This window comes from Anas acuta, chromosome 24, assembly GCF_963932015.1.
Source record: "Anas acuta chromosome 24, bAnaAcu1.1, whole genome shotgun sequence".
NCBI lineage: Eukaryota > Metazoa > Chordata > Aves > Anseriformes > Anatidae > Anas > Anas acuta.
In genome coordinates this window covers 4,903,822-4,929,482 of record NC_089002.1, presented here as the reverse complement: position 1 = coordinate 4,929,482, position 25,661 = coordinate 4,903,822, and the positions used below count along the sequence as shown (strand labels likewise).

At 63.6% G+C, this 25,661-nt stretch overlaps 1 protein-coding gene across 7 annotated transcripts in view; it reads left to right on the top strand.

The window, feature by feature from the left end:
* NAV1 (neuron navigator 1) overlaps positions 1–25,661 on the top strand; it is a 57,716-nt gene that overhangs the window by 12,704 nt on the left and 19,351 nt on the right. For all 7 annotated transcript variants that reach the window (XM_068659643.1, XM_068659642.1, XM_068659640.1 and 4 more), the window contains exons 5-6: positions 18,770–18,872; positions 21,426–21,791. In XM_068659643.1, coding sequence (XP_068515744.1) covers positions 18,770–18,872; positions 21,426–21,791 — 469 coding nt within the window. The remainder of the gene's footprint in view (positions 1–18,769; positions 18,873–21,425; positions 21,792–25,661) is intronic.

The window sequence follows — 25,661 nt, the reverse complement described above, 5'->3', positions numbered from 1 at the left end:
AGGTTTTTTTCATCCGAGCAGCCAACGCTTCGGGTCGGAGCTGGGGCTGCGCTGGCTCCGGGTGCAGGCGTGCCCGGCCCTCGCGTTCCCGTCGTGGCCGCTGCTGGCGGGGGGGACGTGGGCTGATCCCCAGCAGGGCGAGGCGGCGTCCCCATCCGCCGGCTTTCTCTCCCCCGTGGCTGTGCCATGGAGGATTTGTAGCTGTGAAGAGCTCGGCTCGGTGTGGCGAGCCGGCATGCAGAAATGGCAACGAGCTGCGTGCGGCCATGACGAGGCTGCTCGCCCGAGCCAGCTGGGTTTGGAGCTGTGGCGTTCGGTGGGGGCCTTGGTGTGTCGAGTGTCTTCTCCCTTGGAGCCCTCGGGGTGTCACAGCCCCTTGCTGTGGCACAGGGCTCTGGCACACGTGTGCTGCATGGAGCCCCCATGCCGATGTCCCCTGCCTGCTCCCCTTCCTGGCAGGGGGCTGCCCCGGCTGCCAAAATGTCCTGTGGCCACTGTCCGCTGGCCCTGGGCTCGCTGGGGCCGTGCCAGTGGCTCATGGAAAGCCACGGAGCGAGGCCAAGGCGGGGCAGGCAGATGGCAGAGATGGGATGCACGGGGCCGGTCTGCTGCTGGGGTCCCGTGGTGGTCCCGTGGTGGTCCCATATTGGTCCTGTGGTGGTCCTGTGGGGGTCCCGCCACTGGGCTGGTGGATTACCCCAACGCTGGGGTAAATCTAGGTCCCACTGGGGCAGAGAACACGGGAGGATTGCAGGAGGATTGGTCACGAGCAGGTCTCCACCCGCTGGCGTTTGCATGCCGTGGGGGATCTCGGGGTCCCTCTTGTAGTGCCCTGCTCTTAGGGGGTTCCTCAGCACCTCCAGGAAAAAATCCTGCAGCTTCCCTGAGGGTGCAGGGCCGGCCTGTGGAGGAAGGACTCCTCGTGCCCCAGGTGAGGAAGTTTGGGGGTGGTTCCCAGCCTCTGTCTGTGGTGGGACTGGTTTTAATGGTGCTGAGCATCCCTCGGGTGGTGCTTGCCATCTGAAGGCTTGGCCAGTTGTGTGGTGAGGGCCCTGCACTGCCAAATCTGCCCCGTGCCCCCCCTGTTCTGCGTGGTTGCTGAAATAGGTCATTCGTCCACGTGCACGGACCCTGCAGCGGGGGGGGCTGGTTCTCCACCCCCAGGTGGGCAGCGTTTGGGGCTGGCCAGCCAGGAGCTTGACATCTTCCCTCCTGGGGGGGCTCAGGCTGAGCTTCTTACCTTGGTGGGAGCTGTGCCGCTGAATCGTGGCTGTTCAACCCCGCTGCCTGTGACCCGGCCCGTCCTTGGCAGCCCGAGGGGTGGGCACGGTGACAGGGGCTGGGGACGTGCCAGCAGCGTGCCGGTGGTTACTCCGTCACCTCCTACGTGCCGGTGGTGGACTCGTGGCTGGGGGTGCGTGAGCCCGGGCACGTGCCAAGCTTCTGGCCCCGACCCCTTGGCTTGTCTGCTGCTGCGATCCGGGCGGGCAAAGCCCCCCCCAGTTCCATCTGCAGACCAACCCCTGGTGGGGGGCACAAACCCAGGCGGGACAGGACCCCCCCCCGGCTCAGAGCAGGCTGTGAGGGCCGGCGGGCGAGGCCAGGAGAGGGGCTCAGCGGCTACCAGAGGTGCTGGTTTTGGAGAGGAGGCTCCTCCGCTCTGCGGGGCTCCTTTGGCGCGAGAGCCATCAGCCTGAGCCATTTTGCTGCGCGTGCTGGAGTGCCTCGAGAAGACCCAAGGAGCTTGGTTTGTCCTGGAAGAAAGGCGTGGGAGCCGCGGTGATTTCCCAGCCCTGCAGATCCCGTCTGAGCCGCTGACCTGTGCCGAGGAGCCGGCGCTGCCGCTGACGAACCGGAGCTCCCTGCTCTGCCGAGCGCGGCGCCTCGCGGAGCCTTTCTGCATCCGTGGTTTCCACACCTGACTTCTCATCTCCATTTCACGTTCCTCCTGCCAGAAGCACTCATCGGCCTCTGCTGAGGTGCAGCGCCGGCCAAAAATACGATTTATTTAGCAGTGGCCAAGCGCTGCCTCTCCTTTGGTTGCTGCAGATGTGTCATCTGTTTGATGGCACCCGCGCCTTTGGAGAGCCGGCGGAGATGGAACCACGCTCAGAGCAGAGCAGCCTGCGTAAGATGGAAGAGGTCACCGGGACACAGCAACCACATGTGCTTTGTAGAGGCTATTTCTACCGTCCAAATTACACGTTTCATCCCGAGCAGAGGCTGAGTCTTCTCATCAAAGCCGAGCGGTAGCTGGCTTTGCTAATTGCACCAGTGCCCGACCACAGGAGGAAGGGCACGGAGGGAGCGTGGCCAGCTCGGGGCACACGGGGGGCTGTGGCTGAGCTCACCTTGGGGTGCAGGGACCCACGAGGTTCCCAGAGCAGCTCCAGGATCCTGCAGCTGCTTTCTGCAGCCATTTCCTTGGCCATCTCGTGCTGTGCATGGTGCCTGTTAAGTGGCTCCTAATGGGCATAAGTACCCAAATGGCCGCTGCTGCGTGGGGCCGGAGCCCAGACGGCCGCGTGCGATCCCCGGGGGAGCGGCGTTCCCCGAAGGCTCGGCTGGTGGAGCCTTTGTAGCCCTGCCAGGCTCTGCAGGGGCTGGGGCAGCTGGAATATATCTCAGTCCTACAGCCCCTGGGTGGGAGGTGGGGGGGCGATGCTGCCTCTCCCACCACGCTCAGCCCGGTGATGCTCGCGGGCAGGGCTGGTGGGGCAGGAGGAGAGGCAGGGGCCCCTGGCGAGGGGTGATCTTCCCATCGCACGTGGGTGGTGGAAAACCCACAGCGCAGAAACTCCTGGCTCGTGTCCGATGCGTCCCCTGTGAACGCGTTCAGGTGGAGGGGGTCTCACCGCGGTGACCCTGCCCACGGAGATCCCCTGCTGGCCAGGCTCATGGTGTGGGATTCCTCAGCCCCACAGCTCTCCTCGCTGTTTAATTAAGCACTAATGGGCGCGTTGCAGCGCTGTGCAGCACCAGCCTGGCTCGCTGGCTGGGGAACAGCGGGAGGTCAGAGACCAAGTGGCTCTTCACAGCCCCGGGAGTGGGTTATTGCCTCGTAAAGCACCGCCGCTGTTCTCAGCCCGCCCTGACACTGACGTTGTGCCTCTCTCGGTGCCCTGACAGGACAGCGCCCGTGTGATGAGGTTGTTTAGGGGGGGATTGATTTTCCTTCTGCCTGCAGAACCCAGCCCCTGTGTTTGGGGAGGGTGAGGAGAAAGGGGGGGAGCTGCGCCGTCGTGTCGCTGCCTCCGCTCGCGTCACCCGCCCTGCTGTAAGAAATAAATGGATCCGGATTTATCTTTCAAGGTTTCCCATGGAAAAGTAGCTGAGCAAGGACGTGAAGGCAGAACTACTGGAAATATGTTCGTGAAACAAATTCTTCCCCTAAGGAACTCAAAAAATGCTGTTCACGTGGGGCTGTGGCCAGCTGGATTTTGCCCCCAGGTCTGACATTTCCTCACTGGAAATCCGTGGATGAGTGCAGGGCTTTACATGGCTCCTCCACTGGGTTGGTGTGAGGGACCTGGCATCCATCGGCAGGCTCCCCATCCCAGAAGGGCCATTTGGGGTCTGTTGGAGGGATGTGACCATGCTGGGACCTAGGCCGTGTCCCCTCGAGGCCTTGCCATGGCTGGTGGCTCCTGGCACCATTTGCTGGGCGCTGCCAGGTGTGGGTGCTGTGTGAGTGATGTGCTTCCAGCTGGGTGGCCTCGGGGAGCCAAAACCAGCCCTGCCTCCTCCTGTAGAGCCCCCTCCCGCTGTCCCCAGCTTCGTGTCACTGCCCTGGCTTTGGGGTCTTGCGCTGCAGCACTCGGCTGTGCCGACAGCACGAGTCCCCCCGCCTCCGCCCGCTTCCATCTCTCGATGTGACCCGCTCTGTGCTTTCAGGCGTAGCTCCACATCTTGTGGTGTCAGCAAACAATTTCCCTGGTCCTCCCCTGCCCGCTGTCTTGGCTGGTGCTTGTGCCTGCTGCCCGGGCGGGGGGATTGGTGCCAGGTCCACGAGGAGCCAGAGCGTGCGCGCCCTCGGCGGCGAGCAACCCGCCAGGGACGGCTGCCTGTGTGTGTGCCGGGCTGAGCCGCGGTCCCGCTGGACACAGGGGCTTTTTTTGGGGGGCTGCGAGCCCCGGTTGTGGTCACACCGCTCGCCTGGCTCTGTGGCATCCTCCGAATTGTTCCCTTGTCCCACCTGCAGCCTGCTTTGTGCCACTGTGTGTGTGGCACCGGGTGATGTGAGCGCATGGTGACAGCGGTGGCCCCGGGGCGTGCGGCTCCTGGTGCAGGTGGCAGCTGCCCTGAGAGCCCCGCAGCCGCTGGCTCTGGCCCCGCTGGGTGGAGCGGGGACGGCTCTGTCCCTCAGGGCAGCTCCATCCTCAGCCTGGCCAGGCTCCGGGTCCTGAGGGTGCCTCTAACGGGGTCGTGGGCGATCGGATACGGCCCCGTTCTGCCCCCATCCCTCTCCTGCAATGTCACGTCCTCCTCGGGCACGCAGAGCGCTCTCCTGGGGGAGCGCGGGGAGGGCAGAGCGCAGAGCCTGGGGGAGGTGGGGGGCTCGGGGACCCCGCTGCCGGCCGGGAGAAGGGGAGCAGGGCTTTGGGGCTTCCCCACGCTGCTGCATTGCAGCTCCCAGCCGGGAGCAGAGCGCGGAGGGGAGCTGGGAAGGCAGGGGATGCTGCATTGCAGGGCTGAGATTAGAAGCTGTGCGAATGGAGATGTGCCGGTGGCAGAGCGGGTGTGACACCGGCGAGCGGCGCCCGGCACACCCTCGGATTCGCTCGTCCTTCCTCTAATCTGCTTCTCCCACATTTTGTGGCGCTCCGGCGTTGCTTCCATTCCTCGCCGCTGCTGTTTGTCTCCTTCCAAGCATTTGTTACGGATCCAGGAGAAGGGCTGGGATTCACCTCCCCCTGGAAGGAGCTGCTGGAAGCGGCGCAGGGCAGCGGGCGCAGCGCGGCGGGGCAGGGATCTCCTCCCGGCTCCTCGGAGCTGCCCTGCAGCAGGGAGCTGGCAGCGTGGGCAGAGCAGGGGCTGCAGTGGTGCCCGGTGCCTGCAGCGGTGCCTGGGGAGACGCGGGCGAGTCCCCAGTGCCCGTGACTCCTGCCTCTGCCTTCGGCACCGCACGAGCGCGCCCGGCAGCTGCGACAGCACCGGGTTTCCCTCTCCTACCTGGCGTAGGCACCAGGGATGCTTTACTCATCCCGTATCCCTCTTTGGTTTCGTGTCAGTCTCGCTGGCTCATCCCACCTCGCCGGGAGGTGAGCGCTTTTCAGCCCTCCCAGCAGCCAGCACGCCCGTGAGGGTCCATCCCGAAGCTTTCCCACGGCATCGCCGGATTTGTGGTAAATGCAGGGCTTCATTTCTGGAGGTGTGAAGGCAGAGCTGCCGTCACCTCCAGTTTCTCCCACGCTGCCTCACCCAGTGGCAGTGCAAACGAGTGAAGGTGGCGGTGTTTGTGGTGCTGATGGGGAGCTGGAGAGGAGGAGGGACCTCCAGGAGGGGACCAGGATTTGGCTTTTGGACTGGAGCTGGAGGTCGGCACGTGGCGGCGCGCTCCCCGAGCCACGGTTCCCTCAGAGGAAGGGGCTGGGCCCCTCACCGTGGGCTGGTGAGGGTGGGCGCATGGGGTGCTCAGAGCGCTGGCCCTGTCGGAGGCCGTGGGCCTTCCCGTGTGGCCCAGGAGGATGGGCAGAGCAATGCCACGGGTGCTTTTGCCGGGCTTTTTGTGCAGGACCCTACGGCAGCACTGCCCCCGGCGCTCCGGCTTCACGGAGCAGCAGTGAACAACGTTCAGAGCAGCGCCCCAGGTACCGCTCTGTTGCCGGCTATTTATAGATGTGCGAGCTTGCAGCCTCGCAGAGGGCTGAGAATAACTCCCTGATTAGACACTTCTCACAATCACACGCCTGCTGCCCATGCGCCTCGTCGCCTTCCCGGACTCCCCACACGCTGCTGTGGGTACGCCTTGGGCCCGTGCCAGCCCAGAGGAGTTTGGCCCTGCTGTTTTTTTTTTTTCTCTTTAATGAAGCCCTCGGCCCCGTTAGAGGCTGTCGGGGTGTTTCCAGTTTGTTTCCAGTTCGTTTTATCTCCTGGCATTGTGTTTCCAAGTGGATGCAAACGCGGGGAGGAACAGGTAGAGGGTGATGGGCACCGATTGCCGTGGGGCAGCAGCTCCGCGAGGCGAGCAGAAAAATCCTGCCAGGTGGTGGCTGGGGCGAGCGAGCCCCTTCCTGGCTGGTTCCTGGGGCCGGGGGGATGCACTTGGCCTCGTGGCCACCTGCTCCCACCTCTAGAGGCTTCTCCAGCTCGGGTGGCTCCGAAGCCGTGGCTGCCTTTCTGCAGCCGCCCAATTTCCACCCCATCAAATCGGCGACTGGGAGAAAACCCCAAAGTCCAGCCTCCTCCCCATCCGAGCGGGGGACAGAGAGCAAGCCCACGTGCTGGAAACCTCACCGCTAACCTCGGTGAGAGCAGGAAAAGGCGTGTGCCCGTTCCCGGGGAGGTGGCCCCGCTCCAGCACCGGCCCCGCTGGGGTTTGTGCAGCTGCAGCCCGAGAGCTCGCAGCCGCTCGGCTCGCGGCCGCTGGCACTCGCACGCTCGTTTCCTGTCCTGGCCTCCCGTTGCGAGGGGCTCGGTGACGGTGAGGCCGAAGGCAGGCGGTGCTGGGAGGCAGCGGGGACGGGCTGGGACTTCCCTGCTGCTGCTCCAGCTGGTGCTGGGGGGAAGGAGGCCGCTTCCCTGCGCTCCTCGCCCGTGCGGAGCCTCCTGGGGTGGTGTAAAACCCCAAATCCCCAGCTCCTGTAGGGAGCTGGAGCTGGGTAGGGACTTGGGGGCCTGGTGCCAGTGTGCCAGGACCCGGTGGTGGCATTTGGCTCCTGGTGGCGGTGGGTTCTCAGGAATAATACACACGCAGATTTGGCGTGGGGTTAAAATCCTGCTGGGCCTGGAGGACACGTTTTAGGATGCGTTGTAGGACGCGTTGTGCGATGGTGGCGGAGGGGAAGCACCCGCATTTGCCTGGCGCCCAGACGCAGACCTGGAGCCTTCGTGCGCCTGGGGCTGTGCACAGCTGGGGGCTCACAGCTCCACCGCCCTTTTGTCTTTTGGCAAATTCCTTTGTCGTAGCTCACTGGGGTGATCTGAGGCTGGATGCATCATTTTCCCTACATCCTCTCCAGCTGTGGAGTGCGGTTGCTGTGAGGGGCTGAATGCACTCGGACACCTGGAGGCCAGCAGCGTCTCGGCCCCAAGGGGAACAGCAAAACCCAGACCAAAACCCGGGGCTGCTGGCTTCCACCTGAGGGACCAGAACGTCCCCCGGTGGATTTGGGGACGCGGGAGGCACAGAGTCTGCGTCCTGCAGTGCTCCAGGCTGAAGGCAGCAGCTGGGGACTGGTTTACCAGCAGAGCACAACCCTTCCTTGAGGGCAGGAGCATCTGGCAGAGGGCAGGCGCCAGGGCAGCACCTCCAGCCAGCTCCTTTCCATTTTTTTTTTCATGCCTGGGCCCTTTTCGCTGCGCTTTCGCCAAGCAGTGTCCCGGTGCTGCTGCAGCTCGAGCTCTGACATCCATCACCCGGCCGCAGTCTGCGGAGCGCTCAGCGATTCGGTGCTATTTTCAGTGAGTTTTCCAAGTCGAGATTATTGGCTCGTGGGCATCTGTTCCCAGATGGAGAACATGTGGCCGGTTCCTGCGAAGGGAAGGGAACGGCCCCGCTCGTAAAGCAGCGTGGGGGATGAGCGAAGGAATATCTTGGAGCCCGTGAGATGCTTTAGGGGGGGAGCGGGACCCGGGGGCTCGCGTTGTCGGGGCCGCCTGGAAAACCCTGGGCAAGCAGAGCCTGCGCGGCAGCGGTGCTGGCGGTGGGAGGTTGCCTCCGCCGGTTATTAATCGTGGGGAAAGTACAGAAACCTGGAGGCAGGAGCGAGTCTCAGCTCCGCTGCTGTTTGCATTGCTGCGCACTTCACAGCCCCGCTCGCTTCGCAAAGCCAGGAGCGGGCACGAAACTTCCCGCGGTGCTTTCCTGGGCAAACACTCGGCGTGCTGCAACCGGGGGGAGCTCAGGGAGGGGGTTCCTGAAAACCTCCCCGCCTCGAACAGGGCGGCTCGAGCGCTCACCAGATGTAACGGCACGCAACCGGGGAGGAAACAGCCCCAGAGCTCTCTCCGATTCAAAAGGAAATTTGCAGAGCAGCTTTTCCAGCCTCGCATTCCCCAGCGGAGCGTGTCAGCGCGCTCGCAGCCGCCTGCTGCTCTGCAGAAGCGGCCGGGCCGAGCCGCAGCCACGACCCGCGGGTGAAGCAGCGCCGGGCTTGCTCCTCGGGGGGCAGAGGTGTGGGTTTGTTTTGTTGCTAAGCTTCGTGTTCCCTTTGTGGGAATAAAGCGAGTGCTGTTTGGTTTAGCTTCTCTATAGCTTCAAAGGCAAATCAAATCTGGGTTGCCAGCTCCTTTCTGTTTTCCATCCCAGCCCATCCATGGCTTGCAGCTCAATAGCACATCCTAGACAATGGCTTTAGAAAGCAGACGCCTGCATTTTGGACCCACAGCGCTGAGGCACCGCCAAAGCGATGCGCGGGGTGCCAGAATTTGTGCGCAGGGGGAGCGGCGAGGGAAGGAGGAGGAAGGCAAACTTGCTCCGATGGGACGTTTCCAAGGAGATGGTGGTAATGAGCTTTCATTTCCACGTCGCTTTTCATCCCCTCGCGAAGCCTTCTCGCTCGGCAGCAGACATTACGCGCGCCCTGTGCAGCAGCTGGCCCTAAAACTGCAGAGCCGAGGCCGTGGTGCTGCCGAGGGGGCTCGGCCGGGGTGCAGCCCCCATCCTGTCCCCATCCTGTCCCCATCTGTCCCCAACCCTTCACAGCTCCGTGCCTCTGGCCTTGTGGCCGCCGTGCCCAGTGCGTCGCGGTGCCGAGCTACCTTGCAGCTGCGGAACGGCCCCTGGGGACAGCTCGCTGCTTCCCCAGCTCAGTGCCACCACAGGGACACACATCAGCACGGGGCTGGGGGGTGAGAGCCCTGTTTCGAGCTGTGGGGGTCTCAGCAGGGCGGTTTCCTCGGCTCCTCGTGGTTTTCTCTCGGCCAAGGTGCCGGGAGCTGTGTGAGCCCCCAGCAGATGGCCGGGCTCCTGCGCCGTGCTCTCCTGCGTCCTCCCGAGCGTCTCTCACTTCCCAGGATGAAGAAAGGAAGTCTGGAGCGCTGGGTTTGCGAAAGCCACAATTGCTTTATGCTTTTTTTTTTTTTTTCTTTTCCTGCCCTGGAATTTTTCCCTGGCCTGAAGAATTTTTAAACTAAAACATGGTGAGGAGAGAACAAGGGGAGGGGGAAAAAAGCCAGCTTTCGAAACCAGAGTGATTTCAAGGGGAAGTGAAAGTTAATGCGTGTCTCTAAGACTCCAGCTGATTTTACCTCATTTTATCAAGAGGAGAAAATACCTTTCCTCAGGCTCTTTTCAGCAACCCCCCCAGTTTTACAAGCAGAAGCTTTGGGTTGAAAAATACCAAGAAATGTGGAAGTAAAAGGGCAGTGCTGCGTGCGGATGCTCTCCCTGGCTGATCCTGCAGCGCAGGGCTGAGGTGCCATTGATATCACCTTCCTGCCCACGCTTTGTCCTCCCTGCGCTTCATCCCCTGCCGAAATCTCCCCCTGCCACATCCCACGACACGGGGAGCCCGAGGTGAGCGGCCGCCCTCACCGGGCCGGCCTCAGGCTGCCTTCCCCCGGCAGTAATCTTGGCAGGTCGATGAGGTGGTGTTAGAAAAATTGCTTAAATCCATCGCCTGTAAGGTTCACAGGGCAGAGTTCTCCTGGATCTCACTGCGTTTCGCACTGGAGCAGAAAAAATACTTAACGGTAATTTTTTCAATGGCTTTCCAATTTTTTTATTTTTTTTTTCTCTTGGTAAACTGTCTGCAACCACTTACAGTGTTCCTGAAGGGATTAATTACTCGCTGGAGCTCATTGTGTGTACTCCATCCTCAGAACCGTTGGATGTGTTGCCTGGTTTGGATGGAGCTCGGGGGTCACATGGCGTTCCTTTTTTCATCCTTTCTCCCTGGTCTGTTTTATCTGTCAGGCTCCCGGTGCGAGTGCTCTCATTTACCAATTCAATAGCCGCTTTGTTGGTACACTGCACATTATCACAGCCGACTTTCCTGCTCCGCGCTCATTGTCAGTGGAAAGTGTATCCAGAAAAAGACAAATCACTTCCTTGTTTGAGTGACTTTTGGCTGCTGCTTTCCCCACGACGCAGCCCTGGCTCGGCTTTTCCTCCAGCAGCCGTGGCTGCGGGCTGCGTGTCGTCAGCGCTTGGACAGGCCCCCGGAGCCAATTCGGAGAGCCCAGCTCGAAGCACAGCGCGGCGCCGATTCCCACGGCGGAGAGGGCAGCTGCTGCGCGGAGGTGGGATGCGGGGATGGGGAAAAATCCCGGCCACAGCCTCCACCACGCCAGCCCCGGGAGGGTGATGCTGGTGTTGGGATCCTCCCTGTTTGCCAGTGTCTGTGCTGTGCGGCATGGCTCGGCGCTCTCGGCACGCTGAAATGTTCCCCAGGGGAATTGCTGCTTGTGTGGGGGGCCCAGGGTAGGCGCCCACCCTCCTGTCCCATGTCTGAGTGCCTGGGTGAGCTCGTGTGCTGTCACCTTCCTTCTGCTGGCCTGGCACTGCATGGCACTCGGTGTTCTTTGGGGAGCTGGCACAGCCCCGAGTGGTGCCGGGGGCTGGGAGGGGATGTGTCCTGCCCAGGTGCAGCACAGCCCCGGTTCCTCCTTGTGAGAGGCTCAGCTGAAACCCCTCATGTTGGTGCAGACACCTTTTCCAGCACGTTTTCTGCCCCGCCCGTTCACAGCAAAGCTTGGATGCGCGTGGCCAAACAACTGCCCTGTGCACCGAGTCCTAAAGCATGTCCGAGTCATTCCCCTCGCCATCACGTGCGGCCCTGGGCACAGATCTGCGTGCAGATGGCAGAGGTGAGATGAGGAGAGCTTCTCGATGCCTTCCCCAGCCCTGCCGTGGCACCTGGGCAGGGCTCTGCGTGCTTTGGGGTCAGTGGAGGAGAGCAGGACACGAAGGGACCGGGCAGCATCTCCCACCGCGGTGGCACGGGGCTTTGCAAGCATCCCCCTTCCCTCTTGGGGCACAGCAGAAAGAAGTCAGGTCTTCTGTGAGAGGTAAGAAGAACCCGTTCCTCCTCTGCAAATCCCCTTTGATAGGAAAAACGCAGCTATTAAAAAAAAAAAAAAAAGCTTAAGAAAAGCTTTTCTCAGCAGAGGGGAGGCACCGAGGGCGCTGCGAGAGGTGGGGACGGAGCAGGTCCTGCCGCCGCTGCGCTCCCCGCGGGGAAGCGGCAGCTCTAAGAATAGACAATTTATGCACATGCATCCCTTCACGGGGGTGCTGGAGGCGCTGCGCAGCAATTAGCACAAATCCCTGGCTCCCTGCAGCGTTACGGGGGTGCCTGCACCCCGCTCCGGGCAGGGCCCCCGGGGCTGCTGCGGGGAGGGGAGCGCAGGGTTTGGTGCAGCACGGGCAGCCCCGCGGTGAATCTGCCCCCGCTGCTCCGTGCCACCTCGTGTGTAGGGGAGCAGGCGCAGGTTTGCCTCGGGGTGAGTGGCTCCAGGCCGCGGGGCAGGACCCCAAAATGTGTGATGAGCACCACAATCCTCAGCCACCATTTCCAGTGGGGCAATCGTGCCCCGTGCCTGGCACGAGCAGCGCGCCCGCAGGCTGCGGCTCCCGGTGCCGGGCTGGATTTGGCACCTGGCCCTCCTGCGAGGCTGGGGGGGAGAAGAGCTCCCCTCTCCCCCCAGCTCCCTGCAGGGCTGCCGGCAGGGGGTTCGGTCACCCCCCCGGGCACACAATGGTCGTTTATCTCCGGGAGAAAAGCCCTGGTAACGCAGGCCAGAGCGTGAAGGGCTGATTAGGGGGTGCGCGGGGAAGGGCGGCGGGGTCGCGTGCAGGCACTTCCCTTCCCATTTCCAGGGCTTTCCATGGTAATGGCTCCTATTTTCCTCCGTTGTTAGGACGTCGCTCACACGCGGCTCGAGCAACATCTGTCAAAACACGTCCCCCTTGTCCTTGGCGCTCCCGGGGAAGAGGGATCCGTTGGCCCCCTAATGAGCCTGACATCAATTAATCATCAGCCTCAAAATTAGCATTGTGGCAGCGTACTTTGGAGGGAAGCGATTCCCCAGATGGAAGTAAAAATAGCCTGGGTTGTCTCCCTCCCCCTGGAGGGGGTGGCAACAATGGAGCCACAAAGCAGCCTGCAGCTCGCCTCGGCTGGGTTCGCTCCCCGGCGCTGTCCCGGGGACACCAGGACAGGCTTCACCGGTGCCTCAAGGACGTGGCCTGATCCAGGCACACCGCCCTTTGCCTCTTCTGCAGGGTGACAGCACCCTGGCAGCTTGGTGAGCTCTGAATTCAGGAGCTCTGCTGTGGCAAGGGGTCTCTGGAGCCCCCTCTCCAAGAGGTGATGGTGGCTGAGATCTCCCCTGGAAATCGGCAGCGACCCGGTCCTTCTGAGCGTGCTGTGCTGGCATTTTCACGGTTGGAGATGCTCCCAGCGGGCTGGAACCCAAAGGAGCAGCCACGCCGCCCGTGGCCCTGTGCAGTTTGGGTTTCTGAGCTTGGTTTTGGAGCCGCTGCCTTCCCCAGCACCGCCTGCGTTTTGGGTCTGTCGTGGTGGCTCAGCAAGAAGACCCGCTGGGCAGGGCACATCTGCGGGTTGCGGCTGGCCGGAGAGGGAGGGAGGGAGGACATTTTGCGTGCTGGCTGGAGACCCACGAGGGCTCCTTGGCTGGCCGGGTGATGGACAGACAGACCAAGTGTCTACTAGAGCCGCAGAGCCCAGCTGAGGCCGCGGAGAATTGTGTTTGCAACGCATTGCTCTGCACAAAGCTCTCAGTCACAAGGAGAAGGGGACAAAAGGCTCCCTGTTCGCTCCGTCCCAGTGGGTGCAATTCCAACAGTTAAAAAGCAAATGTGAGTTGTTTGTCTCTGTGAATATAAAGCTTCCCCAAGCATGGCTGCGTTCTGGCCGGGAGCGGGCAGTTTGGCCGCGCTAATGACTGTGCTCGCGCTTGGAGCGCTGCTCCCTGCAAATTGGAGCCAGCGCAAGCCAGGAGCTGCCCCGCCGGGGCCCTTCCCCTCAGTCCTGGGGACGGGCACATGGGCTGAGGAGGGGACAGGCCTGTGGGGTCATAAACCCCATTTCGGCCAGCCCCGGGCTCATGGCAGGCAGTGAGAGCAAGGAGGAATGGGCACGGGGGCTCTGCCCGCCTGGGTGGCTGCCATCCGCGAGCATCCTGCCAGCACCGAGTGTCCTCTCTCGGCCCTCCAGCCCCTGCTCAAGGGGCTCGTTGTGCTCAGCGAGGACGCAAACGGCAGAAGGGAGCCTCAGGCAGGGCGGGCTGGCTCCTGGAGCTTCGTCAGATCTGCTGATCTGGGGCATATGACCACGAGTCAGCACGCGGCTACCGCAGAGCGGGAGCTCCCGAGTCATTTGCTCTTTCCACGGGTTCTGTCTGTGGCCGGCTGCGTGCAGCTCCCAGCGGTGCGTCCTGCCTAACCCCAAATTTGGGGAGGTCAAAGGGTGCCAGGCTTCGTCCTTGCAGCCGCAGAGGGTGCTGCATCCCTGCTCGCTGCTGGGGCTGCCCGAGCGCTTGATCGCGCCGGAGTTCCTGCTCCCCGGGCTGCTGGGGCAGGGCTGTGCTGGGACAGGGGGTGGCTGTGAGTGATGGACCTGCTCTCGGATCACTGCAGGAGCCCAGCTCGGTCCTTGAGACCCAGCCAGAAGCAGGCGCAGGACCCCCGGCACCCAAACCCCTTCCTCCACCAGGCAGAGCTCGGCGCAGGGCGCGGCGACGTCCCCAGATGTGCGGCGCATCTGGAGGGCGTCGAAGCAGTTATGTGAAGGGCTGGTTTGTGCTACAGAAACCCGCAGTTCCTTCCTTTGATCCCGTGAATCAGCCCATTGCCTCCTCGGATAAAGCCCCATTTATCTCCTGCTCTCCCCAGGAACTTTGAACGCGCCCCAGCTCGCGGCTCCGCGGCAGCAGAGAGCTCGGCTCGCCTGGCTTTCTCTTCCGCTGCGCTGCTGAAGCAGAATCAGGTGAAATCGCTATGGCAACTGGCAGATGACAGCGAGTCTTGTTGCCTTGGAAATGAGACAGAAAAAAAAAAAAAAAGCCCAAAGAGCCATCTGGAATTTTGAATTTCCACAATGTCCGCCCCGTGTCTCGTGACGTGTGGGGAGCGTGAACCTGCTGCTGCCGGCTGCTCCGGGGCCCCCAGGCCCGCCCGCACCTTCTGCCTCGAGGTTTTTCATTTTGCTTTTGTCCCCCCCCCCCCGTTCTGTTCCTTTTTCTTTTTGCCTAGGGTCTGCAGCATCCCCTCGAGCGTGTGCTGGTGGCTGTCACAGGCAGCGTGTCACACCTGAAATCCCAGGGCTGCGCGTTGCTAGCCAGGGGATGCGTGGGGCAGCCCAACGCTCACACGCACAAATACCGGTGCCCCAAGGGGACAGCGAATCCAGGGAGGGGGGAAACTGAGGCATGGAGTGACGCATGCCTGGACGAACCAAGCTCTGCAGGGCACCGGGCTGGGGACACTTGCAGCGCGTGCGTCCCAGGGCGGGCAGGCGGTGCCATCAGGCTCCTGGTGTCCCTGATGGCACCGCCAGGGTCTGCCCCGGCGGGGGGATTTGGGGCACCCCAGGTGCTGTCTCCTGGTGTGGAGGCACGGAGCGAGGCGTGGAGGGGGGATGTGCCGAGCAGCTTGAAGCTGTCGTGAAAGAAAAAGGAGCTGCGATTTGGATGCGCAGGTGGGGTGCTTCGGGGCCAAGCGCAGCATCCATTGAAAGAAACCCGCAAATGGGCTGGGGGCCCAGGCTGGATCTCTCCAGCGGGTTCACTTGGAAAGTAGTGTATGGGAGAGACCCAATTAACTAGATTTATGGCTGCTCTAGCCTGAGAAAGTCTGAATCCCTTTTAAAAGCTTGGCTTGCTGGAGCCAGACCGGGTTCAGGCTCCAGGTCTCCCAGCCCTGCCCTCATTAGGAGAAGCGATTCACAAGGCTTAGCAGCAGCCCTCGCCCCAGAAGTGCTGATTCGGCTGAAGTCCTGGCCTGTCACCGCTGCGCTGCTGCTGATTTTCTGCTCTCGCCTGCCAGCGGGGAGCCGACGGCCCCTGTGTGCGCTGCGGGGCTGCTCTGGGAGGGGAGACGGCCCTATGAGGACAGCCCTGGTTATGGGGACAGCTGTTATAGGTACAGCGCGTCCTTGCAGGGCATGGGGCTGCCTTTGGAGCCTCCTGCAGAGCCACGGTTTTGTGCAGAAGGATCCAGCCCGACGAGAGACGCGGGGTGGATGCAAACCCTGGGGACCTGGCAGTTACCCCGCAGAGTCCCGTTAGCGATCTCCACCGCCCGCTGGGTGGCCGTGGGGGGAAGGAAGAATTAATTAAACCGCAGGGAGAAGGGTTGCACGGTGTGACCATCCCCCTGCCCGGCCGTCCAGGAACGTGAATCAGAGCTGCAAGAAAACTGAGATAAAGCCACCGGCCTCCATATGGAAAGCCTCTGCTGTCAGCAGGGGAACCGATGCGCACGCTGCGGGCTGGGGGGGTTTGGGTCTTGAACTGGTCTTGGGCTCTCCTCCTCGGCTGCAGCGGGCTCCGGGTGCTGGAGCAGAGGGTTTGAAAGGGAAACGCAGCAAAAAAGGAGGCTGGAGGCAGCGTGGGCAGGGGGAGGAGGGTTCAGGCAATCTCCCCACGGCCCTAGTGCGTCCCGAGGTGCAGCCGGGAGCACGGCCCGGGGCAGTGCGCGTCCGCTCGGAGGTCCGCAGGACTGGGGAGCCTGCAGGCACCTCGCTGCCCCCAGAGTGCTGCTTTTCTTGCTGAGTTTATTGGCATTTTCTTCAACACTCTAAGGAATTGAGCAATGGGTAAAAACATTTCGTGGCCTGGGGAAAATTGTTGGAGCTCCTGTGTACCAGGGGCCCACCGGAATGACTCACGAGTGCGGCGAGGCCTTTTATAGGAAATTCCTGCTTGCCGTGCAAAACCTCAACGGGTCACCAGGAGTCCGTTCCCAGCCTGTTCTGGAACGAGGCCGCTCGAGGTGGCTTGGGGGCAAGAAAATGCACACGTGTGAGTGCCACACTGGCACCAGCGTCCCGTGGCAGCCCGGCAAGCGCCCCTCTGCTGTGCGCTGCCCCTGTGCGTGGCTGCCTGCATCTGCTGCTGCCGTCCTGGTGCGTGCACGCCTGCACGGTCACAGGGGTGTGCACACACACACACACACAGACACACACACACACACACACATGAACCTCCCCACGGCCGCACGGCTCCTGCTGCCACGTGGCCCCCCCATGAGCACGCGCACGACACCGTCGAGTGCTCAGGCAGCACGCGCACCCCCCTGGGTTTCCCTGCCAAGGCACATGGGGCACACGTGTCCCACTCCGCGGAGCTGCCTGGCCCCAGCGGGAGGTGTTGGCCACATGCTCCTTTGCAAGGAGCTGTCACGAGCTGCTGGGAGCTGCTGGGTTCCTCATTCCCTGATGTGCTTGGCCACGTCTGCAGCACGAGGATGTGTCGGGGCCCTTCTTGGGCAGGCGGGGAAGGTGGCAGCCCTGCACCGGGCATGGCACACTGGGTGGAAGGGCAGCTGGGTCAGCTTTGGGGAGGATCCAGGCTTCCTGCCTCAGTTTCCTCTCCTGTGAATCAGCCGAATTTTGCTCGCTGACATTGGAGGGAGCTGAGGGTGCTCAGGCGAGGGATGGAGCTGCAGCGGGGCGAGGAGAGCTGCTCAAGCGTGGCCGCAGGACGCAGCATTTGGGGACAGTGCCTGGGGCACCTCCTCGGCACAGCAGGGTTGAAGGGTGCTCAGCCAGGGGCTGCAGTGGGACAGAGCCCGAGAGAGCAGCCAGAGGCTGCCGGCGGGGCTGTGCTCCAGAGCTGGGGTGGAGGAAACGGCCCCGAAAACACGGCCCCGGCCGAGCAGGGGACACGGCGGGACACGTCACTGCCGGGGAAGCCAGCCCGGCTGAGGTGGGATGTCTGTCTGACCCGCTGCTCCCTGAGCCGGCAGCTGGAACCATCTGGCTGCAGCAGGCTTGCTAAATCGATGAGGGGAGGAATCCAGCCCCGTTCCCACACTCCAGCCTCTCCCGGCGGCTCCGGTTTCGGCTCGGCTCTGGCACGCAGCGGCTCGGCCAGCCCTGCTCACCTGGGAGAGGGACCCTGCTGCCCGGCGGTGCCACCGCCCCTGGCCGCACGCTGTGGCACCTCGGTGCCGGCTGGGGTGTGTGCAGAGGTGGGAGAGCAGCTCCCGGGGGCTGGATCTCTCCCAGGTGAAAGCTGCAGCTTTTCCCGCAGCATCTACAGAGGTTGGAGCGACCTCCGGATGGCCGGCCAAAAATTCGGGGAGCGAGCTGTGCTGGGAGGGGGTGGTGGGGTGGCTGGAGTGGGGATAAGGCTGGGAGAAGCTGGGGAGCGGAGTCAGTGCCAGCGCCCTGAAACTGGGACCCTGTGGGCTCACAGCACGGCTGGGGACACAGCGGGTGCTTGCGTGGCCACCCCGCAGGAGGCAGTGCCAGCCCCGTGCTGGCTTGGGGCCAGTGGGAACGGCCATGGGGGAGGCAGCCGAGCCTTTTTGGGAGGGAGCCACTGCTGAGCTGGCAGCCCCGCACCCCTGTGCCCTCGCTGCCCACACATCCCCATCCCCATCCCCGCTCTCCGGTGAGTGTGAGCGGTGCTGGGTGCCCCCCGTCTGCCCGGCCCCAGCCAGGAGCTCTGCTGGAGCTCACCCTTTGTGCTGCAGGCGTGAACCTGCTTCATTTCACCCGTCTCATCGGGGCTGCTGGTGCTCATCATCACCACCTTCCACGCGGAGATCAGCGATGCTTCGCAGCGGGGCGCGTGGGCTCTGCCTGCGGTGCCCAGGGAGGTGCCCAGGGAGGTGCCCGGCGTGTGACAGGGACAAGGGGATGCGGGCTCTGCTCGCGTGCTGGACACGTGGCCTTGGTGTCATGGGGAGCTTGTCGGGGGGGTTGTGCTGGGGGTGTCCCCCCGGCCCCTTCAGCTCTCCCGCAGCGCTGGGTGCCACAGCGCGTTAGGAGGAGCCGCCTCCAGCGTCCCCTCGCGCCCGCTGCCCTTTAAGCTGTCACCACGGTTCAATGGCACGCCGTGGCCACGGCTGAAAGGCTTGAAATCGGGGATCAAAGCCGCGAGGGCACGGCTGTTACCCGATGGGACCTGCAGGAAGGCTGGAGCTGTGCCCCGAGCCCAGCAGCAGCTGCCATGGAAAGGGTGCAGGGACCCCCCTGGCCATGTGCATGGACACGAGTGTGTGTGTTCACGCACGGGGGGGTCTCCAGGTGTGTGTGCACACACTTTTGGGCATGGAAGCACGCATGCGGGTCCTTTAGGGGGTGTGTGCAGGTGTGAACGTGCTCCCAGTGTGGTGTTTTTGGAGCAGATGTCCCCGTCCCAGCAGGGTCCTGGCCCTGCTGCCTGGGGATGCCTGGGGTCACCTCAGGCCTCGGTGTCCCTGCGTCTGGTCCCTCTGCCCTTGCTCCTGGTCACAGCACCCGGGGCGGTGGTGTTTGGTGGCCGTGAGGTGATATTGACACCTGGGTCCAGCGTGGGGGCCCTGCCCTGTCCCCTCCTGGTGGCAGAGTGGGACCTGGGGAGGGCCTTGGTTGGGAAAGCCGCGCTCGGAGGTGTTTCATCCCGTTAATGCCACCTCCTTGTCCCCCCGCAGACCCCGAGTCCCAGAGGAAGAGGACAGTGCAGAATGTGCTGGACCTTCGGCAGAACCTGGAGGAGACCATGTCCAGCCTGCGGGGCTCCCAGGTGTCACACAGGTGAGGCCCCAGCACCCCACAACCAGCACCTTCCCTTGGGGGTCCTGGGTGGGAGAGGGCTCTGGCTGCACCCCATGGCCCCGGGGGGGGACCTACATGTACACGCGGGCTCTTGGGGCTGTGTTTGTGTCTCTGACACGTGTCTGGGGCCAGCAGTGTGCCCCTGGGGTCCCTGCTGATTGCTGCTGTGCCCTGGATGCGCTCAGGCTCTGCCCAGCAGCTCCAGCCCCGTGCCCAGCCTGGGCTCTGCAGGGCGACTGCGCCGGGTGTCGGCGAGGCCGGGGAGCGAGGAGCTGCGCGTCCTTCACTGGGTGTTTGTTGCCACCTCGTGGCCTTGCTGCGTGCTTGGTTTTGTGCTGGAAGGGGCGAGAACCTGCTGGACCTTCCAGGGGTTTCCTGGCCCCCCCTCACCCACCACTGGCAGTCACAGAGCTCCCCTGTGCCCCCCACCCCCAGCCGGCTTTGTCCAGGCTGCAGAACCCCCTCTATAAAGCTCTTTATCACCCAGAAGCGTGCCAAGACCTTCATCATCCTCACCCCACTTTCCAGATCTCTGAGCTGGAGGGAGCAGAGCGCTCGGGCACTGGGATTTCCATGGGGGCCGTGGCAATATTCCCCGAGCTGGCAATTTCCTGGAATTATCCATTGCAGCTCTGCAATCCCTTCGCTTGGTGTAGGAGCCCGTTTGCAGCCTGGCGCTGCTCACGCCGAGTCAGGGCTGCTTTGCATTTGCTTTGCATTCATCTGTGTCAAATTTCATCCGCTGCTTCCTCGGCGCGCTGCTCGGCTCAGCGGCTCCTGAGCAAATCCTCTGTCAGCCCCTGTCTTAGGGAAATAGGGCAAGGATATTAAGGGCGATTAAATTAGTATTGCTGGTGGGTTTTGTCTCTTCGCCATCACCTCCTTTCCTTGATGATTTGTGCACCCAGCCCACGGCTGAGCCTCAGCCCCATCCCTGCCGTGGAGAAAATGGACCGCAGGTAACTGGTGGGAGCAGCCCAGGGAAGCCTGCCCCTGCTTTCTGTCCCGTAAGGAGTTTTTACATCCGTGAGGGCTTTCCCTCTTACCCTGTGACAGATGAGTTTATTTGGAGGCTGCATTTGGTGGAAGAGCTCACTGACCCGCAGCAGCCCGTACCTGTGTGCTGCAGGCATCCCTCCAGCAGCCCCACCACATGGGCTGCACTTCCCACAGCTGGGCCACCACACACGGCTTGTCACCACCACACAGACCCACTAATTCTGCTCCTGGGAGCACTTTCTACAAGTGTGCCCAATGTAGATGCTACCTGTGGTCCTCTGGGGGCACCCTGGGTCTCCTCAAATTGGAGCCACTTCGGGCTCTGTGGTGCTGGCCACGATGCAAAGTCCACCAGTTCCCTCCAGGAGCACCAGAGACAGGTTCTCTGGGGACTGGGGCCGTGGCGTGGGGACTCTTTCAGCTCCCCACAGCCTGCACGGATGTAAAAGTGCCCCCCATCTGTCACAGCTTTCATCCTGGGGCACTCTGGCTGCTGGGTGTCCTCCTGGTGCACGCTCTCTGCCTGCTCCCATGTGCCTGGGAAGGGTTTACCGCTCCGTTTTATTCCTTCCACAAATATTCCTGCCATTTCTCCTCTTCTCCTCGCTGGGTTCTTTCATCCAGCGGAGCCTTGACCCTTTCCTGTCCCCGTGCTAGGACGCAGCTTTGTTCCTGGAAGATGTCACCGTGCTCTGACAGCCCCTGAGCCTGGCCACGGGGCCGCGGGAGCTTCCTCGGTGCTTTCTGTGCCCTGCTCGGGGACGTGGCTCGCATCTGCTGCGAGCTGCCAGCACAACATCTTTAAATAGCCTTTGTGCTTCCTACAAAAAATGCACCCTTTTAGCTGCCCCTTTCAGTTCCGCTGGAACGAACTTCCTAGTTTTTATGCAGTTCCCTCTTTTAAATTCCGTGCTGCAGCCGGGCTTTGGCTTCTGGTGCTGCTGCCGGAGCGTTCAGTCCAAGCGTGGCGCGGTCGCGGCTCGGGAATAGCTCCCTGAGAGCAGCGTGCGGAGCCAAGTGGAGGGCTGTGGGTTCCCGAGTAGCTGCTCCAAGAAGTAATCATTTTTGGTGTCTAAATTTAGCCTCAGCATCACTCCCTGACATGCCGTTTGCCCGAAATACACCCCGAGGGGTGCGGGGAGTAGCTGAGCTCCCCGGCACCGCTGCGCTCGCGGCTCTGGGCTGGCTGCGGAGAGGCGCGCTGGCACGGGCAGCACAGCTGGGCTTTCCCTGACAGCTGCCTGTTAATGGGGTTCAGCAGGACCCTCGGGGGGCTGGGATGGTCCCTGGTACCACGCAGAGGTGCTACCCCTCTTGTGTTTGCTGCCAGCCCCTGCTCCCAGGTGATGGAGGTGCAGAGGTGGGCGGGATGCAGCGATAGAGAGACTCTGGGTCCCTCTGAACCGTTTGCACAGGGGATCCTGAGGCTCGGTGCTGGCAGAGACCCCACAAAATGGGAAATCCTAGAGGCAGGGGGGTCTGCCAGAACCTAACCCTAACCCCGACCCTAAACCTGGCTCCCCGTCCTCACAGCTCCCTGGAGATGACGTGCTACGACAGCGACGAAGCCAACCCCCGCAGCGTCTCCAGCCTCTCCAACCGCTCCTCGCCGCTCTCCTGGCGCTACGGGCAGTCGAGCCCCCGCCTGCAGGCCGGGGACGCGCCCTCGGTGGGGGGCAGCTGCCGCTCCGAGGGCACCCCCAGCTGGTACATGCACGGCGAGCGGGCTCACTACTCGCACACCATGCCCATGCGCAGCCCCAGCAAGCTGAGCCACATCTCGCGCCTGGAGCTGGTGGAGGCGCTGGACACGGACGACGTGGAGCTGAAGTCGGGCTACATGAGCGACAGCGACCTGATGGGAAAGACCCTGACGGAGGACGACGACATCACCACGGGGTAAGTGCCCCGGGCTGGGCTCTTCTGGAGGTTTTGCCACCTCCCTTTCGGTTTGGGGTGGAGGAGCAGGGAGATCGCCGCGGGTGCATCGTGTCCCCGCATCCAGGAGGTGCTTGCCCTCCATCGAGGGCACGTGGCCCTTGCAGTGCTGGTGCTGGGGAGCCAAATGGTGCTGGGCTGCCCCGGGCTGCTGGTGGCTAGCAGGGACGTGCTGCTGTCCTGGTGTGCAGGAGGCGTCCGGCTCGCCTGGGTGTTTCCAGAGCAGGGGGCTGAGAAAAGCCGGTGGTAAAGGGCTGCAGGCCAAAGCTGCTGCCTTCAGAAGTGTTCTCCCAGTTTACACCAGTTTGTCCCGTGCAGTTTACACCAGTTTGTCCCCGCTCCCGCTGAGCTGCCGAGGTGCCCCTGGCTCTGGCGGGGGTCCAGGGCTTCAGCATATTGGAGGTTTCCTGTTTCAGCGCATGAGAAAATAAATAACGCCAGCGTTTGAGTTGTCCCAGAGCAGGAGGAGGTATTTGGCCTCCTGACAGTGCTGCTCCAGCCCTCGTGGGGTGTCCGCAGTCACGTCAGCTCCTGGCAGAACCCAGCTCAGCCCGCGGCTTCACCCCCGTCCTGGGGCTTGGGGCAGCGCTGCCCAGACGCGGCTTGGAGGTGTGTGACAGCGGTGAGCGGGGGGCCGGGGGGGTCACACCGCCTGTGCCATGGGGACCGTGGGCTTGGGGGTGTCTGAGCCCTCCCTGGGGGGCTCGAGGGGCTGCCCCGTGCTCATGAGCACCGGTGCCTGGTGCTGGCTGAGCGTGGTGCCCCCCCCGGGTGAGCAGGCAGCGGTGGCGTGTCACCGGCTGGGGGACCCGGTGGGCTGACGGGTGGCTTTGCAGTGCCTGGTGTAGCTTTGGGCTGAAGTTGGGCTTTTCTGTGGGTCTCCCTGTGGGGTGAGGGGCTCCACCGCCCCCCTTCACCCTCCGTGCTCGTCCTGGAGCTGTGTGTGTAACCTCGGGGTGTCCTCGGGGGGAGCCTTGGGGTGTCCTCGATCAGGGCAGGTGGCTACACCGAGGTCCCCATCCCTGCGTGGGGCCCTGTGGATGTCGTCTGCCTGGGTTTCAGCAGCGTTTTACATTTTCCACAGCATTCCTGGGTTTCAGAACAGCATTTACACGGTTTCACCCGGTGTTCTCCCGGAGAAACGAGCTGTGAAGGGGCTGGGAACTGAGCTGTGAGGGGCAGCTGTGGGGCTGGGGGCGTTCGGGCTGGAGAGGGGGAGGCTGAGGGCAGAGCCCTGCAGCGAGGAGGGGGCCGGGCTCTGTTCCTGGGTCTCAAGAGATGGGACACGAGGCAACGGCGTCGTGTGGCACCCGGGAGGATCAGCTGGGACATCGCAGCCCCTCATCCAACCTCCTCGGCTGCCTGACCTAGAAACCCAGCAGTGCCCCGGGCCGCGTCTCCCCGTGCCGCTAATGCACCGGGCAGGAGCCGCGCGCTGCAGATGGGGCCAGCAGCCCCCCGGGCCCGGACTGTGGGGGCAGCTCCCCCACGCACGCGCACGGAGCCTTGTGGGGCAGTGGGACACAGCCCGCCCGGGGGACGCCGTGTCACATCCCCGGGGACGGGGACGCGGTGACAAAGCCCCTCGGAGACGCGGCGCTGCGGCACGAGGTAGGGGAGCGGCACGTGGCCGGGGTGGGCGGTGTGGGGACCCCCGCAGGGTGGTGGTGGTGGAGGGGGGAGCCTCACCCCACCCCCAGCCGGGCTGGGGACATTTCCTGGGCTGCGAAGACCCCGGGGTGCCACAGCTTGATGGCTGTCGTGTGATTTTGGGGGTGGTGATGCGGCAGCGCCGGGCGCGTTCATGTGCGGACCTGCGTGTGAATCAGGCGGAAGCGGAGGAGGCTCGGGTGGCTCAGGCGGGGTTTTTCAAGTCGGGTTTTGCCTGGTTTCATCCTGCCCGCGTCCAGGCGGCGTGGCCCCATCCTCCTGGAGCCACTCGTGGCTCTGTGGTGTGGTTGCGTGGTTGTGCTGCTGCTCCCCGGTGTCGCATGTGCTGGGTGACCTGGTCCCAACAGCTCCGGCAGCTCCTGGCACAGCAGGAGCAAAAATAGGGTTAGGGTTAGGGCTTCGAGGCGGTGGGGCTCCGACCCCGCACACTCAGGCTCCCTCCCGTGCAGGACATGTCAGCTCTGCCCCTCTCCGAGCCGCCCCATCACGTCTCCGGGGCTGGAGAGCGCCCTGCATGACGTAGTGCTTTCCGCTGCCCTCCTTTTGCCAGATCCTTCGTCATCCAGCCCGTTCCCGACCGCTTCCCCACAACGCTGGCACAGCAAAAAGGCAGAGCCCTGGGATGCTCCAGAAGCCCCCGGATGGCTCCGCCACACCACGGAGCTGTACCTGCCGTGCCCTGTGCCTGCTGCCGAGGGCTCGACGGGGTACGGGCGGTGCAGGAATGGGGCTGAAGGGACCTCCCGTGCCTCAGTTTCCCTTATTCCCCCCCGGGTGTACCAGGATCCTGGTGCAGAGCTGTGCTCGGTGGGGTTTGGCGGTGCGGAAGCACATCGCTGGCACCGGGCACACAAAAGCTTGGTGGCTTCACGGCCCTGGGGAAGTGCTCGTGGGACAGCTGTACTTGGGGGGAGTCCTTTTGGGGGAGTCCTTTTGGCTGACACCGCCGTGCTCCAGCAGGCTCTGCCGGGGCTCCGGCTTCCTCGCAGCTACTTGAGCTCGGCGCAGCCCCGGGGGCTGGAGCAGATGTTTGGCTCGGCTCTCCGCGAGCGGTGGGGGAGCGGCCGCCCTCCTCCCCTGCTCCGAGCGGGCTTGGCGTGGGCGCTCTCCTCCCCTTCCCTCAAACGCCTGCACTCGGCGTCGACCGCTCCGGCTTGACCCCTCTCCGCCGTCCCGGCGAGCCCCGTGAAGTCATCGCTCGGCTGGGACATCCCGCGGGGCACGGCCGTGGCCCCGCACGTGGCCCTGCGTGTGTTCGGGGCCCGGGCGGGGAGGTTTGGGTCGCGGGGGAGCAGCAGGGAAGTGGTGTCGGATAAATATTGGCTGCGCTGCGCCGCGTGCCGGGGCTCCGCGGGGCTCCTGCCTCCAGCCGGGATGGGGGCGAGCTGGGGACAGGCCCAAAAAAAGAGCCCTAGACCCCTGCTGGGCACTGCCACCATCGAAGTGTGCTGCCCTGTGCCACGCTGGGGGTTCTGTGTTGGAGTTTCCTCCTAATTTCGGGTTTGCTCGAGGAGCCTGCTGCAGACCCCAGGCCCTGAGGCTCCCCGGGAGCAGCCACCTCGGGTGTGCTTTGGGAAGGGGCTCCTGGGATCGGGGAGGGGGTCAGGGGATGCTGGGGATAACCCAGGGCTGGCGGATGGCCCTGCAGAGGTCCAGGGAGGCTGGGGGGCTCCCAGCCCTGTCCCCAGCAGGCTGTGACCCCAGAAACGGGACCAGGCACGGCTGGGGCACTGGGGACCAGGGACAGGATCCGTTGCAGAGCGGGGAGCCGAGCGCTGCCTTGGCCCCTTGGCTTTGCCGCTCGCCACGTGCCGCCGTGCCCCGTGCAAGGAGCTCGGCCCCTGCAGGCAGAGGTGTCCGAGGCCTCGGGCTTGTCCAGGCAAGAGGAAAAACAGGAGTTTCGCAAGCAGGCTGAGTCACATCGGCTCCCCCACCCCGGTGCTGCTCTGGGACTCTCCGACCTCCGCAATCGGCCGCCGCGACGCCCCGAGCCCTGAGCAAGGCTTCGAGTCTCCCCGCTCCCGGAGATCCCCGCGCAGGGACGCGCTTCCTCCGGGGTTTCTGATGCTTCAGGGGTGGTAAAGGGGTGGCCCAGTTCCCCACTGTGCCCCCCGCACCCAAAAGGGCACCTTCATCGAAGCCGTGCTCCCAGGGAAGCAC